We start from the raw sequence: 12,242 nt of genomic DNA, 5'->3' as shown, positions 1-12,242 counted from the left end.
AAATGCGGGTTTATTTTAGGAATGTCTGAAAATACGCGCTGCGCGACTTCTCTTCATGGTATCTCGTCAGTCGTTATTTCTAAGCCGTATGTTGCACGTCGGATCCGGTCGGCGCAGCCATGGCAGTTTTAACTCTACTATATTTTGGAATTTTGTTGATTATGCAAGGTAGGTAACACCATAACGATGTAAGCTACTTATTACATCAAGCCAGCTATGCTATGCCTTGCTTAACCAACCGGCTAAAGGTACTAAAATCTGTACAGTTGTAAACGTGAACATGTGGAATATGGTACGAATCACATTACTTTTTGTTCCACTTTCTTTGCATTTCATGTAGCTAATTGGCTTGTATTATTCAAGAATCAACACGCGATCTGCTTATCTGACTGTGTATCGGTATACACTATATACAGTATGATACTGACTGATTGTAAGAGTTGCAAAGTTTATGTGTAGCTTCTATCCAAAGCGTACGGATTTTTTGGTCATCTATATTTACGTCGTTCAGTCACTAGATATTTTTTGCCATCACTGGACCAAGCGTTCATAACTGACAAAATCAGTTTGAAGTTTAGTTTGAACTCGATTAGTCAAGAATATCATAGATATTTATCCGCACAGAATTCTGCGATCAAATAATTGCGGAACAGTATGTTTGGCATCGTCCTTACAAATCCGTAACTTATTTTCAGGTACACTAGGAATATCGTGGAGTGCTAAACCTGCAGCAAGGTGAGCGAAGTTGAAGCGTTTTACAAGAACCTAACGATAAAGAATACGTATGAATTCAATACACAGAATTCAGGTACATATTTGTGAATTTTTTTTTAACAGGTACGCGGGATACGATTTGGAACGAGGACCGGTACTGTACGAAGCTTATTACCCCGAGGAACAAGAGGTCGAAAGTCAACCGGCGAATACGTATCAAGAAAAGAGATATTTCGATCGCCCAATTGTGCCCGAAATATCTTATCAGATACCATCCGACCCGTACGAACTTCCGTATCGCTCTGAGGTGGCACCAAACCGCGATGAATATTACCAGCCAAATTCTGCACATTTCTCTGCCTTTTCCGGAACTAAACCTCAAACCGTACAGAGGAACAATGACGAGCAACGCGTAGAAGAGTATTTCCTTGGTGGGCAGTCGGTGAACGGATTTCCGGTAAGAAAGAATTTGGAATTCCCGATCGCCAACGATTATTCGTTCAGAGAAGCTCAGCAAACTCGTAATTATATCAACCGAGATCGGGAAGCGTCTCCGATTGGTGAACAAAATGAAATGGATAGCGAAGACGAGGTTCAACGTATAGTGCCGATTGATGATGAATTCATTTTTGGGGAGCGACCGGTACAGAAAGTACCGGACTTCACGGAGTCGTTTAGGAATCCGAATGAAAACGAAGTATTCAATGCTCAGAGGGTTGACTCTGATCTAAACGATCGAGAACAAATTCAACCACTGCCGATGGAAAATATTTTTGAACCACGACCGCAGATAATCAACTATGTGTTTTCTACGCCGGAAAAAACGAATGTTTTGAAACCAGTTCTCGACATTACACCGGAATTCGAAGACAATGATTGGCCAAGAAATTATGGCGATAATTTGATTCAAGATGAAATAAAAAGGGCGGATGAAAAAGAGTTGAAGCAACAAGAAGCCGAGATTGATTCCATAGAAGTTAGTCAAGTACCGCATCACAAAATACGGCACCACCACGGAGAACGGCCCAAACGAAATTACGTGCACCAGTAGGCAATAATGTCTGTTAATCGTGAAAACTTAAGCAATCGAGTAACAAATACTGATAAAAAGTGCGAATAAAATCAGACGGTGTACCATAATTGTGTTAAAATATTTATACTTATCTAACCAGTTACATTTCCTTCAAGTTCCAAGGAACTCGTCTGCCTCCTCTCCGGTCGGGGAAAGTAGCACGTCTGAGTTATTGTCAAGTACGAGCACTGAATGCGTAGGTCCTTTTGAACAGATCAACTTTTATTAATCTTGTATAATAGGATGGCATTGCTATGACAATATATAACAACTATTAATTTTTATTCTATTTATACACTAACAATAACGACTTTCTATTACTAGATATTTATACACATGAATTAATAAAGAGTTATGCACACGTCGAAATATTTCTCAAAATCACTTTCCTACACATATAGAATACATAGAACATGTGTATCGCGCAGAATGACTGATACATAGTTGTTTCGAAAAATTTTGATGACATTTCTAATTGTAACATTTTTTCGTTTGAAATTCATGATATCACCGGTTGGCTGAGGTATTAATAATTTGTAGAAAAATGAAAGTTTCAATATGTTTCACATATTTATAGCATTTAATAATACATCTTGAATGAAATAGATCAGCCCGCATTATTGTCATTGCTTTTAAATTTTTATTCCCTTTTTAATTCGTATTAAATATATAAGTAGTGAATCTAAAAATTTGTCACTAGTATCTGTTGGAATTTACGTTAATATTGAGCAGTTTCGCGAGTTCAACTGGATTGGTAAATAACAAGTGTATGCAAACAGAAGGCGTAATGGAAAGAGTGAGTTTTTAATGATTTGACAGCAATTGCTTATAAGATTCCTTTTTCACATTTTCAAAATATGCGAGTTAGAAGGAGTAAATCACAATGACTTTACAAGTTACCTACTCTATTGGAACACAACTTCTTTTGGTGAATAGTCTCAGTTTGCTAAGTCTAGTTTTATCTTTAATTTCATCAGATGAAATAGTACATCTTCAAACAGAAGAATTATATTCTTGGGTACAAAATGTATTCACTTTTGCGACAAGTCAATGTTAATAAACGATCATACGCTTACATTGTTATTGGAATTTTCATTCTATAGAGAAAATAGAAGCCATGACCTGTGCGATCACTCACTTCTCACTATGTTTTAGCTACTTATTTATTTATTTTTAGGCATACCGATTCATGCTTAAGGTTTCGAATACTGGAAAATATATTCATGCCAAACTTCTCGTAATCCGTAAACACCAAACACACTGTACTGCACTGAGCTAATCTAAAAATGTTTTCAAATCATTGCGTTTTGTCAACATAAGTACGGTCTGAGAATCTCAAAAAGAGCGAGTCGATTTTTAAGAATAAACGGTTTACACATCAAAACAGAAATATAGTTACGCTGTGATCAGATGTGTCAATCCCACTTTTGAATTTATTTAACGTAGCTATGAGTAGAGATATGCGATTTTACAATCTTTAAAATCGAAGAAAACCAAAGTAAGGGAATACTTGACCACGTATGACGTGTAGAACCACTATTTGCTACTACTATTTTTGTAATTATTACACTCTGAAATACGTGTTGATAGACATACACGTACGTACTCGTAAATTTGCATTAAAGTTATTTTTCACAAACATAATACTTGGAACAAATATAGATTCCTAGGTTTCTCTGGTGGAGCAGTCGTCACCTTCCGAAGTCTTCATGGACAGCAAATACATCGCTAGAGCACCTATGTCACGATCCACGTGACTTATACAATTATTTACCTGATTTCTTACTTCAACTTATCACAATACATAAATTTTGTTTTGTTTTCAATCTTATTGCGAAAATTATCAATCCCTAAATAATGAAATACTGATGAGACTTCGCTTTCAAAGTAATTCAATCAAACCTTGTGCTACATAATTGAATATCTATGCCCTGTTTTGCTGAAGCTAAGTTAATTTTATATACTAGTACGTACATACATTCCATGGCTACTACATGGAACACAACTTTTTTACATTTGAAATACCATGATTATTTGCTAACGTACATCTATTATTGCAGACATAGACGCATGATTCAATTACCTATGGTTACGTTATATTAGCTTAGCACTCCCACAGGCTCAGACACGGACTTCTGTACATGAGTGTTCTTTGATGATCTACCACTTCATGTATTGCTATATGAATTATTAGTACGATTTTCTAGAAGTGATACTAATCATTTCAGAATAGTAACATTCTCGGAAATTGTAGTTTCGCAAAAATGTAAAAATATGTATATCCATAAATAAATAAATTTTCTATGTATACATCTCGTGATTTTCAATCACAAATGTATGAAAGAGAATATATGTATATTCTTTCTTTACTTTTAAAAGTTGTGAAAATGACTCCTTCTGTGTAAACTGTGGTAACAATAAATATAGGTATAACAATAAAGAACGTCGTCAAGTCTTGCCTGTAGGCGAGGCCTATTAATTTGCGGACAATTTTCAATAAAATCACATCCAAATAGCGTTTGTTACATGTGCTTATCATTCACTTAGATTGTCTATTCTATAAGTGATGATAGTACACACCAAATTTTAGTTTCGTCTAGTAATGTTAATCCTTGAAGTTACACGTTAGAAGTCATGAAAACGGTTTGTGATGTTTCGTAATTTGACAATACAACGGATAACAAATATTTTCTTCTACACTAATAACACCACGAGGTGACAACAATTACCACTTCTAATCAAGTTCATAAATTTGTACTTGGCTTTGGAATGCCAGCAATTTTTGCACGCGTAATTAATTGCTCGAATTAATACACGGCTTAGGCATAGCAAGTAAAAGTATTTTACACTTTTTTTGGGTAATCGTTATAAATAATTGCTAATTAAATATTTCGAAATAATGAACGGGTCAAATAATGTCCTTGAGGATCAAAAGTGATATTTGTAAATAATATAACTATGGTAGGCATGAAAATAGTTCGAACTGTTGTTACCTGTACAACAGGGGGCAGAAAATTTTGTGCACTTTCGAATTAATTTTTTTCACCCATTATTGCAGCTAAAAAATGTTGATAAATTAATTTTGTCACAAAGAAAGCCTGGCGAAATATCACCTGTCCTGTGGATGTTTCATCTTAGGCCTCTGTGGGGTTCAAAAAATTGTGCTCGTTAGCTTATCAACCGTTGTATTTAATATAGGAAGTTTTTAATACAATTATAGTGTATGCATATACGCAGTTTAGTAGAGCGAAAACTTCTTTCTGTTGCATTACTCGTACTGAACTTTGAAATTTCAGTTAGCGAATAATTAATAACTGGTACACCATTGTTATATGTTATACATCACACGAGAATAAGTCAAATAGAATTGAGCTAGAAAATTATTGGGACAAATTCTTAAATTAGTTACATTACTCAACATACAAAAAAACGAAGTAGTCATAATTTTTTCAAAGAAACTTTCACAATAATCATTCGTCGATAACTATATAGAATTAAAATGCAATATTTTCGTCAAGTAATTTGGGTTCTTACCTGCTTGACGTTGACTGTTAATTTCGCCAATTACGAATTCACGCAGTTGTTCGTAGGCCTTCTCGACATTGTCGTTTTCAATAATTAAATGGAAGTAGCCTGGCTGGGCACCTGAGAAAGTTCGAATTTTATTTGATTTATTTTAAATATTATTCTACTGAGATTGGGTTCTCGGAGCAATTTGAAATAATTCCAACAAAATGAATTGATATGTTGTAGAAAGTTATGTAGACTAATTAAATTTTATTTTCAATAGAAAAATGATCTTTTCAACTTTTTTATACTAGCTCTTATGTGTATTGTATTGAAATACTCGGACACAGAAGATATTATAGAAGTCTATGCAAAGAACTTTTTGAAAAAATCTGAAATTAGATAAAAAAAAATCAGCAATAATTACCAAATTCCATTTCAGATTTGGCGATGATTAACCTTCGCTGCAATGATTCTTCCGTTTCTGTGTTACGCTGTCTCAATCTGCGTTCCAATTCTTCAATTGATGGGGGTTTGACAAAGACAAGGAGTGGATCAAGCGAAGTTTGTCGTATTTGTTTCACTCCCTGGGTGTCGATATCCAAAACGCATACCTTTCCTGCACGTCTAACATCTTCAACAGCACGTTTACTAGGAACAAACAATTATTTTACAGTATCATACAGGACTTAGGTATCAGCAAACAAAAACATGAAAAAAGACGTGGCTTGCTTGTATTATAAAGTATTCAAAACATCTCACCTAGTTCCATATATGTTGTTGCTGAATATGGCGCTTTCAATAAATTTACCGTCATCAATATCTTGCTGCATTTGTTCCTTGGTGGTGAAATGATAGTGCTTGCCAGGCTCTTCGCCTGGTCGAGGACTTCTTGTTGTATGAGATACGGAGAATCCAAATATGTCAGGATATTCCTCCAAGAGACGTTTCAGCAATGTACTTTTCCCTGAACCCGAAGGTCCGCAGATAGTTAAAGGCCGCAGTCCTTTTTGAACCATTGTGCAAAAGCCTGTAATATAACAAATCTGAATAAGTGTAAATTAAGCAAATTACAACATAATATTGCAAGTCATTTGTATAACGAATTTTATAGAAGTTGTCATATTTATAAACTACAATATACAAAGATTAGCATTTCTTCCAACTGTTTTCAAGATCGATTGGTAAAGCTCTCTGTGAACATTTGAGCTGATATTTCAAATCGCTATTCAATTTTATAATAGAATATATTACGTAGATAATTCTCAATCAAAATAACTGTGCAATCAATTTAATTATGGGATGAAAAAGAAAACAAGGAAGCTACAAAAAAACGTGTAAAACAATTTCATAATACCTAATTTTACCAATCGAACTCCATGTAGCACCACCATATTCTCCAAGTGAAGACATCAATATTCTAACAAAAATTCAGAGACGACGCAAAACAGGTTAAATTTAAAACGTCATGACTATTTCAACATGTTGACATTGAGCGTATCGTCAGTATTTCTGTTGGATCTTTATCCCCATTGGACAGCCAATTATAAACAGCAAAATATAATAATCTCATGTTTCCATTATGGAATTTTCTCAAGCTTAACAGTAAATTGATTGTTTCATCATTGAGAGAACAGTTTTATGTTACTTATTTAAATTGCAATAATTCATCTTGGACACTGCTAAAACTAAAAGAAACAGTTACTGAATTTTTTTCATTTCTGTGATTGCGAAGTGTAACGTGATTTTCAAAAATAATTCTATAAATTTACTTTCAACTGTTCTATAATTATTATCATCTACGAGGCTACTTGTGTTACTGTGCTGTTCGAATTTAATTGAACAATGTAAAACATCGGTGTGTGCAATAAAAACAATTAGGAGATAAACAGATGTGGTCATAATGTTAAGGCAGTTATAATAATTAATACTAAGGCAGTATATATATATATATAGGACAGATGAGTGAAATGATGATGTGTGCGCATTTTGATGACAAAAAAGAAAAAGAAATGCATTTGTTATACGTGATTTGCAATAGAACAGGACCTTTGATGAACTGGTTAACAGCTGGGCCAATCGAAACGACGATATTCATAGAGAAGTTTTAATCATGTATACACATTCGTCAATTTTTTTCAGTGTTCGAATCATGAAACGCGGACGCCACGATTTACGCAAGAGATAAAGATTAGAGGGTCATACTCGGACAGCTGATTCCAGCAGCGTGACCAAGGTCTTGGAAATATTGATTTCATCGTGCGAAACGTGTCGCCTATGCGTAGAACCGTGCGACATGCGAAAGCCTACCGCGGACCGGCATAAATATTGTCAATGCCTGCCTTTTGTAGCGCATGTTGAGGAGGTGGTGGCGTAATTTTATCGAGCCTTATTACGCCCCGGTCTTCTCCTGCGATATTTATAACACAACGTGATGTTTCAAGCATTGATTTGCTCACCTTTGAAGCCGCTTTGGATTACCGGATACCTACGCACTTTCCGTTATTAAAATACGTCGGTAGAGTTCTTGAAAACGTGGCAAAATTCACGCGCAATTACGAGCCGTCCGGCGCACAATTTTACGAGCATGCTTTGACAAATAGGCAACGCGCATGTGAGGAAATTGTCACGACTTCAGTGATTATAAATGGTAAAATAAAAGTTTCTATGATAAAAAAAAAATTCTTTTTCTCTTATAGTTGACCTCGATACTTTTATTAGTATTTATTCCATAAACAAAACGGAAATACCGAGATTGAATCTCGAATGACGCCGTTCTTGAAGGCTAATGTAAATAAGGTATACTTTTACGCATGAGCACGAACACGGGGAATCTAACCTAACTTAAAATCCTAATATATAATATATTCGCGAAGGACGTGTCTGGCGGGACTTTGAAAAATAATATATTTAACAGGTTAACATCGACGTTAATACAATTAGAAAAATTTCACTCCTTGATTATCGTCGAATATAATTAACTCGGCCTTTTTCGACGCTTCAAGAGTCCTCAGGCTCCTTATCAGGACATCTGTATCCAGCCCGTAGAATTCTGAAGAATAAGAAATGTAGAGATGTAGAGACTGGGCAAAATTTGTCAATTTTATCATGAGAATATATTCATTCGCACTTGCCTTGGTCTGTTGTGTTCTCCCCTTGGGTTAGTTCAAACAATGTGCAGACAGATCCAGCAAAACCGTTTTCTTGGGCCCAATTATAAATTATTTCACCCCATTCTTCGAGTGTGTGCCAATACACCAGCCATCTCTGTTTAGATTTATCTAAGGGTATTGCATTTCCCGATTTGTATAGTTCTTCTAGAATGATCAGAACTACTTCGGATGGCAGCTTTCCTTTGACAGTCAATTTAGGAAAACATTGTCTTGTACAGTTCACTCGAATAAAAAAGTGGAAAAGCTGAATTCCCATTGTTTCACTTAATTTACACAATGCATTTCCATCAAATTTGGTTCAAGGATACTGTTAATTGAAGTGTTGTTGAACAGAGGACTGGAGTCGATTTCTCTGATGTCTACGACGGCTTGTTTTGTCGTTCTGTAATATTCTAAGATTAAACTTTTCCATGCATTCAATTGCTTCTCCTTTGTTTCCGCATGAGGTTGGAGTCTGAAAGAAATTTAGAAAATATGTGAACCTCAGTTCTACTGTTATTGACACTACTAAAAATGAGCGATACTTAAAACGTAACATGTTAATAATTCAGTAGTGGTGAATGAAATACAAATCTCTTAGCAGGATGAACAAATGTTACGAGATAATAATATAAAATGTTACAATATTGTTGCAAGATAAAATATAAGGTATAAAAAAACAAACGGATGGTTGGAAATAATTAATGATTATTTACGTTAGCGCCTGCACGTACAAAAAAATATCTTTTGCTTTGTACGTAGTACGTATGTAAGTACAGCTGCATGAGTAACCGTCATTCGAAATTATCAGGTAAGGCGCAGCCGACAATTGTTCATTGTAGAAAACCGTTGAACTGTCGGAATATGGGAAAATACTAACGTGAAGAATGGAGGAAAACTGTATTGCCAGGGCCACTCGATTTCTCCCATTATTTGTCTATACGGGGTGATTTGCTGCGAGAATATACTACGGCGAGTAGATGACGATACTTTTATTCTGACAGTTATGACAGGCGGTGAGCAAGTGCTTTTTTCGGAGTAGCGACATCTAGGATATAAATAATTCAATGTGTGGTGATACGCGGGTTTGCTGCTCAAGCAGTTGTCGTCTAGGTTCAAACATTCAGATTTTCAACATTGTTTAAAAGTAATTTAAATTTCGACATTATTTACCGAAACTGAGTCTGTCTTTCTACGATAATCCCAGAAATTTCAAACTGCATTTACGAAGTTTCAACGGTTGCAAGCGTCACATCCCTAACCTTAAATTTGACTAATTCTCAACTTATTTGTGCACCCCTTTCATGCGGAAGGGCTTGTTAATGTAACATGATCACCCTCAGAGGAAAACTGAAAAAAGACAGCGATGTTTCGAATTCAAAATCTAGGGATACCAACAAACGTGTTTCGATACGAGATAAGCTGCTAGTTAGAGAGGTAACTGAGTCTACATCTCAGTTGTTATTTTTATCTATTCTAAGCTCAAAATCTTCAAAATTACCCATACTTCTTAGTAGCGAGCTATTTTATATTTCCATGGAATAAAATTTTTTCATAAAATAGTGTAACAGGATCAGGCTCATTCATTCCGTTATGCCGGTTAACCTGGAACAAAGACAGATTCTAAAGTTAGCACCTATTCAATGTCTTTGTCCTCCTTCAGCATAAAATATTTCGAATATAGCCAATTTAATGTTATTTCAAATATAAACTCACTGCCCTTGAAAAACCTTTTGTACCCTTCTATTCATAAATTGTTTGCATACTTTGCAGGTTCAGGAAATGGAACAAACGTTACCAAGTACGTGCCAAATTGTGTTTGACGATCCAAACCGATTGCATGAGTTTACCCTTGTAATTGTTCCCGATGAGGGTTACTGGGTTGGAGGTCGCTTTCACTTTGGCATCTATGTAACAGAAGACTATAACATGGCTGTGAGTTGTAGTTTTTTAATTACTTTTATAAAAATGATAAGATAGTCTAATATAATGACTGTTCTAAGAATACAAAGAATCTCAATATTTTCAAAGTTTTTATGCACAATTTGTTCACAAGCTTTTGTCAAATCTGCTCCAATCATTGTTTCAGCCACCACAAGTCAAGTGCCAAACAAAATTATGGCATCCAAATATTAATGAAGATGGTGATGTGTGCTTATCACTTTTGAGACAAAGTAGTATTGATGGATTGGGTTGGGCACCCACTCGTAAACTTAAAGATGTTGTATGGGGAGTGAATTCCCTTTTCACGGTAAGTTATGTCGGCATTGATTGTTTTCATTCTATTTTAGTTTCATACGATTACATCGTAGAAAGGTGTGTCTCTTAGAATTGTATCGTCATAAGTTGGCAGTTTTTTCACAATACAGCTTGTTGGTTTCAGGATTTGTTAAACTTTGATGACCCTTTGAACCGAGAAGCTGCAGAGTTATTCTTAGTTGATAAAGAGTCTTTCAGGCACAAAGTAAAAGAATATGTCACACAATATGCTAAGAGATGATTTCCATTTCCTCAATCACTAATTCACAATGAAATATATCTTTGATACATCATGTTGGTTATTGTACTGTGTCACATTTTTAGTGATGTCAAATGTATTTATTTTTTGAAGGATTTCCGTTTTTTGATTTATCCTATTAAAAAAATGTTAAACATACATGAGATTTTTTTAAAAATTATTTAAATATTTCGATTGTATGGCCTCTGATACTGACAAAACAAGAAATGCAAGGCCTTAGAAATGTATAACAAATTTGATCTGCAGATGAAATAATAAGCAATGTAATGTGGGGAGATAACAATTGTAAATAAATATTTAATGATAAGAAATTGTATTTTACTTTGTACCTATTAACAGCTTTATCCCACGGTTAACTTCTGAGATTGCTTGCGTAAGGGAGTGATACTACTATCAGGCAAAATACTTCTAAATATTAGTCAATAATGTCGCGATAAGTCATTTAATTCCCAGCTTTGAGACTTTTTACATCATTGTTTGTAATTTAAAATCACGTTAGAGCTCATTGAATAATGTCAATTACCTCCGCACTTTTTGTCATTTAATAAATTAATGACTGGATACTATATTTCAGCTTTTACAATGATAATTTTTTGCCCTGCATATTCTAAAATTTTTTATTAACGCTTAAACGATTCATTTCATCTTCTTATCATAGACGTCGCGTTTGTACAGTTGAAATTAATTTGACTTGATTTATATATGCTAAGCGTGAGTTTTATGATTTTTTATTTTTATTTTTTTTTCCCTTATTATTAGTAAGTAATACGCCTTATACATTAACTGGAGTGTTCCAGACAAAAATCATAATTTCCGCATTGCTTGAACTGATGGATAAAACGAAAGATTATATATTAATAATAATTACAAGTTATAACAAATAAATAATAACAAAAAAACAAGGAAAATCACAACGTTTTGATTGATCTCTTTACATCGGCTCCGAAACCTTCATTTTATGAGATTGACTAGACTTGAATAAATTATAAACAGTAAAATAAATCAATACATAATTGGAAAATCGCGACTTATTCTAATTTTTAGTTGGTAAGCAATTCTTCTTGTATGCTGTTCGATCTGATAAGTTGTCGTGTGGAGCCGAATGCCGATGCTAAGTTGTCACTTTTCGAAGCTAATTTAAGTTTTTCCTGATGATATTCTTCATTGTATTCCTTCAGTCGGTTACCAAGGAATACTGCCCTCTCTCGTTTCTTGATCATAAACTCCGTTGGCAGTAACCATCTGTGCTCATGGCATTCTTCCGCAGTTGGTCGTTTGC

The 12,242-nt window shown here is 34.7% G+C and overlaps 5 protein-coding genes across 20 annotated transcripts in view; 2 read left to right on the top strand and 3 right to left on the bottom strand.

The window, feature by feature from the left end:
• Positions 1–55: 55 nt before the first annotated feature.
• LOC124306101 (uncharacterized) lies at positions 56–4,036 on the top strand. The gene is made up of 3 exons (XM_046766285.1): positions 56–168; positions 696–735; positions 838–4,036. The coding sequence occupies exons 1-3, from the start codon at positions 120–122 to the stop codon at positions 1,763–1,765; spliced, it is 1,017 nt and encodes a 338-aa protein (XP_046622241.1). The 5' UTR covers positions 56–119; the 3' UTR covers positions 1,766–4,036.
• LOC124306107 (guanylate kinase-like) lies at positions 3,193–7,883 on the bottom strand. 5 transcript variants are annotated; one of them, XM_046766317.1, is made up of 6 exons: positions 7,753–7,876; positions 6,651–6,713; positions 6,056–6,323; positions 5,721–5,944; positions 5,321–5,431; positions 3,193–3,523 (listed from the first exon to the last, which is right to left on the bottom strand). In XM_046766317.1, exons 2-6 carry the CDS (start codon positions 6,685–6,687, stop codon positions 3,453–3,455), a joined length of 711 nt encoding a protein of 236 aa, XP_046622273.1. In that variant the 5' UTR covers positions 6,688–6,713; positions 7,753–7,876; the 3' UTR covers positions 3,193–3,452. The 5 variants fall into 5 exon arrangements, with proteins under 5 accessions (XP_046622273.1, XP_046622282.1, XP_046622291.1 ...); XM_046766326.1 differs by lacking the exon at positions 6,651–6,713 and having other exon boundaries at positions 7,753–7,883; XM_046766335.1 differs by lacking the exons at positions 6,651–6,713; positions 7,753–7,876 and adding an exon at positions 7,343–7,525 and having other exon boundaries at positions 3,193–4,928.
• On the top strand, positions 7,807–11,753 carry LOC124306129 (NEDD8-conjugating enzyme UBE2F-like). Of its 3 annotated transcripts, none has more exons than XM_046766364.1 (4): positions 7,807–7,943; positions 10,219–10,380; positions 10,535–10,696; positions 10,829–11,753. In XM_046766364.1, the coding sequence occupies exons 1-4, from the start codon at positions 7,941–7,943 to the stop codon at positions 10,943–10,945; spliced, it is 444 nt and encodes a 147-aa protein (XP_046622320.1). In that variant the 5' UTR covers positions 7,807–7,940; the 3' UTR covers positions 10,946–11,753. The 3 variants fall into 3 exon arrangements, with proteins under 3 accessions (XP_046622320.1, XP_046622310.1, XP_046622302.1); XM_046766354.1 differs by lacking the exon at positions 7,807–7,943 and adding an exon at positions 7,970–8,092; XM_046766346.1 differs by lacking the exon at positions 7,807–7,943 and adding an exon at positions 9,540–9,882.
• LOC124306141 (vacuolar protein-sorting-associated protein 25) lies at positions 8,184–9,476 on the bottom strand. Its single transcript, XM_046766379.1, has 4 exons — positions 9,326–9,476; positions 8,775–8,920; positions 8,428–8,646; positions 8,184–8,345 (listed from the first exon to the last, which is right to left on the bottom strand). The coding sequence occupies exons 1-4, from the start codon at positions 9,373–9,375 to the stop codon at positions 8,233–8,235; spliced, it is 528 nt and encodes a 175-aa protein (XP_046622335.1). The 5' UTR covers positions 9,376–9,476; the 3' UTR covers positions 8,184–8,232.
• Positions 11,567–12,242, bottom strand: part of LOC124306062 (obscurin) — a 43,676-nt gene continuing 43,000 nt past the window's right edge. For all 10 annotated transcript variants that reach the window (XM_046766249.1, XM_046766256.1, XM_046766197.1 and 7 more), the window contains one exon: positions 11,567–12,241. In XM_046766249.1, the coding sequence (XP_046622205.1) occupies positions 12,004–12,241 (238 nt within the window). In that variant the 3' untranslated portion in view covers positions 11,567–12,003. The remainder of the gene's footprint in view (position 12,242) is intronic.

The sequence above is a fragment of the Neodiprion virginianus genome, chromosome 1, assembly GCF_021901495.1.
Source record: "Neodiprion virginianus isolate iyNeoVirg1 chromosome 1, iyNeoVirg1.1, whole genome shotgun sequence".
Taxonomy (NCBI): domain Eukaryota; kingdom Metazoa; phylum Arthropoda; class Insecta; order Hymenoptera; family Diprionidae; genus Neodiprion; species Neodiprion virginianus.
The sequence above is the reverse complement of the archived record's forward strand: the minus strand, read 5'-3'. Positions and strand labels throughout refer to the sequence as shown.

Bases quoted from the DNA above. Each gene is read 5' to 3' on its own strand.
- LOC124306107 (XM_046766298.1), bottom strand. From the start codon at position 7,391: ATGAATATCGTCGTTTCGATTGGCCCAGCTGTTAACCAGTTCATCAAA. The intron at 6,324-7,342 runs GTCCTGTTCTAT...GTTATATTACAG, and splicing joins TGTTAACCAGTTCATCAAAG to GCTTTTGCACAATGGTTCAA. The intron at 5,432-5,720 runs GTAATTATTGCT...GAACTTTCTCAG, and splicing joins CAAATCTGAAATGGAATTTG to GTGCCCAGCCAGGCTACTTC.
- LOC124306101 (XM_046766285.1), top strand. From the start codon at position 120: ATGGCAGTTTTAACTCTACTATATTTTGGAATTTTGTTGATTATGCAA. The intron at 169-695 runs GTAGGTAACACC...ACTTATTTTCAG, and splicing joins AATTTTGTTGATTATGCAAG to GTACACTAGGAATATCGTGG. The intron at 736-837 runs GTGAGCGAAGTT...TTTTTTTAACAG, and splicing joins AGTGCTAAACCTGCAGCAAG to GTACGCGGGATACGATTTGG.
- LOC124306141 (XM_046766379.1), bottom strand. From the start codon at position 9,375: ATGGGAGAAATCGAGTGGCCCTGGCAATACAGTTTTCCTCCATTCTTC. The intron at 8,647-8,774 runs GTATCCTTGAAC...TGACTGTCAAAG, and splicing joins CAACAACACTTCAATTAACA to GAAAGCTGCCATCCGAAGTA. The intron at 8,346-8,427 runs GCAAGTGCGAAT...CTTATTCTTCAG, and splicing joins GGAGAACACAACAGACCAAG to AATTCTACGGGCTGGATACA.
- LOC124306129 (XM_046766346.1), top strand. From the start codon at position 9,775: ATGATCACCCTCAGAGGAAAACTGAAAAAAGACAGCGATGTTTCGAAT. The intron at 9,883-10,218 runs GTAACTGAGTCT...CATACTTTGCAG, and splicing joins ATAAGCTGCTAGTTAGAGAG to GTTCAGGAAATGGAACAAAC. The intron at 10,381-10,534 runs GTGAGTTGTAGT...TCATTGTTTCAG, and splicing joins CAGAAGACTATAACATGGCT to CCACCACAAGTCAAGTGCCA.